The sequence below is a fragment of the Mus caroli genome, chromosome 5 (genome assembly GCF_900094665.2).
Source record: "Mus caroli chromosome 5, CAROLI_EIJ_v1.1, whole genome shotgun sequence".
Lineage (NCBI taxonomy): Eukaryota > Metazoa > Chordata > Mammalia > Rodentia > Muridae > Mus > Mus caroli.
This window is the reverse complement of record NC_034574.1, coordinates 122710765-122713684: the sequence shown is the minus strand read 5'-3', so window position 1 is coordinate 122713684 and position 2920 is coordinate 122710765. Positions and strand designations below refer to the sequence as shown.

Here is a 2920-nt window from a genome sequence, read left to right as displayed (position 1 = left end):
TTCCAGGACAGCCAGGACTATACAGAGAAACCCTGTCTTGAAAAAACCAAAAAAAGAAACCTTGTCTCGAAAAACCAAAAAAAAAAAAAAAAAAAAACCAACATGTTATTCATGAATCTCGATAAGGTTCTCTGCCTGATAAAACTGATATCAGACCGTCCCACAACAGGGAAGACCCAGGCCTGAGGCCGATCCCCAACCTGAGAACTCCCAGACAGAATGCTGGGGATGTCTGTGAACTGGTCCACGGAATATCTATTTCCAGGACAGGGTTGTTAGGTAGAGACAGGCACTACACTGCCGTGCCCATTGAGGAAACCCTCCCCTTAGCTTCTGACAGAGGGTTAGTAATGGAATTGAGAGAGACAGATACATACTTGTCTTAATTCATAACTTCTTGGTGGTTTAACATCTACCAAGTTGGCTAACCCTCTGCTTCGGGCCTTTGTCTGTAGACACGTGCACCATGTCTTAGTTATGGCAAAGATAGAATTGAGGTTTGATTGAATGAACCCTGAAATGGTGGTGTTGGGTGTCTTCTAACTTAAACTTACTTTTTTTTTTAAACAGGTTTAATGTAATCAAGAAATTCAAGCTGAAGAGATGTAACATTGGTTCTGTATAACTGATAGTACAATAGTACAAGTGTGGACCCTTATATTTCTAACAGCTCCATTGCTTTGGAATGGCCATGAAAGAGATCTAACTATGGATGCTTACTGAGGCTTGTATGTAGTGTTGGTTACTGGGCACGTGTTTGGCCTCCTTGGACTGTGTTGTGATTGTGAGTTAAAAAAAAATAAATTGGTTATTCTGAAGTGTGTGGTAGCGTCCTTATTGTGTGTGCCTGCGGAACATAGTAGCATCCTAGGAGAAGCCATTCTCTGTGCCTGTCATTCGTCTAGTCCAGAGGTGCTCAGCCTTCCTAGTGCTCTGGCCTTTTAATACAGTTCCTCATCAAAACACAGCTTTCTGATCCGAATCTCCAGGCATAGAATTTAGGAAAAGCTTAGGCCCAGGTAAAGTGATACATGCTTTTAATCCCAGGAGACACAGGCAAGTGGATCTGAGTTCAAGGCCAGTCGGGGACAGTCAAGTTCCAAGTAAGGAACAGTTTATGTCCTAGCTGTGCTACACCTTTAATCCCGCCATGCCTTCTGCCTGCTGGAGGCCTGCATAACGACAATGAAGAAGGAAGGGTTCTCTCCTGCTAGCACTTGTCAGCATGTATCTGTTGGAGTCTATTTCTTCAGGATTCCAGCTTATGTAGAAGACCAGCTGAAACATCTAGTCTTGCGGGACAACTAGATTCTTAGACTTCCCTTTCACAGCTGGCCATTGTTGGGTTAGTTGGACTGCAGAGTGTCATTCCAATAAATTCTGACTAGAGAACCTTGACTAATCGTGCTGCTTTTTAAAATGGTTTTAGCTGCTCCAGGTCCAGGGTCCCACGAAAGTGTTAATTCTGCAGAAGACTGGAATGAGCTCTTGGTTTTTATTTGCAAAGGGCGCTGTGCCTTGGTGGGGACAGAGCATGGTCTCACACTGTTAAGAATAGCACAGACCAGGGTACAACCTTGAGCACATTTTTTCAAAAGTACTATTTTTCAAAAGAGGTTTTAGTTTCTGCCAGATGGCTTTCTTTACAAAAAATTTTTGGTGTTTTATTTGTATTGGATGTGTGTGTTTCGCCTAGATGGAAGACATCATCCCCTGGAAACAGAGCCATAATAGGTTGTGAGCAACCATGTGGATGCTAGAAATAACCCTAGTCCCAGACCAGCCAGTGCTCCTAACCACTGAACCATCTCTCTAGGTCCTCCATTTTCATATGGGGTCCTATAGTTTTGGGGGTGTTATTTTTTGTTTTGTTTTTCAAGTCAGGGTTTTCTTGAACTCACTCTGTAGACCAGGCTGGCCTGGAACTCAGAAATCCGCCTGCGACTGCCTCCTGAGTGCTGGGATTAAAGGCTTGCGCCACCACACCCGGCTCAAGTCAGGTTTTCTTATGTAACAGTTCTTGGATGACATGAAACAGATTCCCCCCCCCCCCCCACACACACACACACCCCGCCTCTACCTCCCACGTGCTGGGATTGAAGGCATCCACTATCACATCCTGTCATGTGGGGTCTTAACCCATATATATATTTATTTATATATATATATATTTATATATATTATATAATATTTTATATATATTTATTTATTTTAAATTTTGATCACATGCTAATTGTGATGTGTCAGGATGCTGGTGTGATACTCAGCTGCGGCAGGCTTGTCTAGTATTCACTATTCACAAGGCTCTGGGTCCTGTCTTCAGCCATGCCAACAAACCAAGTAGGTAAGTAAGTGGTAAGCAGGTAGACATTACTGAGATCTCCGATGGCCACTTGACACTGCGTGTCTGCATGGAGGCAGTGTACGCAAGCCATTGGGTCTCCCTGTATAGTCCAGATCTATGGCCTATCCTGCCTCAGCCTCCCAAGTGCTGGGATTAGAGGCTTGTGCCACCATACCCAGTTAAAAACCATCCTGTAGCCAGGCATGGCAGTGCACACTTTTAATCACAGCTCTGGGATCACAGCGGGTGGATCCCTGAGAGTTTGAGGCTGGCCAGGTCTACAGGATGAGTTCCAGGACAGCTAGGGCTACACAGAGAAACCCTGTCCCACACAAAAACCAGCCAAACATCAACAACAAAAACATGGAGTTCAATTCCCAGCAACCACATGGTGTCTCACAAACCATCTGTAATGGGATCCGATGCCCTCTTCTGGTGTGTCTAAAGACAGCTACAGTGTACTCACATACATAAAATAAAAAACTTTAAAAAAAAAAGGTCGGGCTGGTGAGATGGCTCAGTGGGTAAGAGCACCCGACTGCTCTTCCGAAGGTCCAGAGTTCAAATCCCAGCAAC

The 2920-nt window shown here is 44.4% G+C and overlaps 1 protein-coding gene across 1 annotated transcript in view; it reads left to right on the top strand.

Moving 5' to 3' along the window:
- Positions 1-818, top strand: part of Chchd2 (coiled-coil-helix-coiled-coil-helix domain containing 2) — a 7128-nt gene extending 6310 nt beyond the window's left edge. The window contains exon 4 of the mRNA XM_021162560.1: positions 571-818. Within this exon, the coding sequence (XP_021018219.1) occupies positions 571-581 (11 nt within the window). The 3' untranslated portion in view covers positions 582-818. The remainder of the gene's footprint in view (positions 1-570) is intronic.
- Positions 819-2920: the final 2102 nt, after the last annotated feature.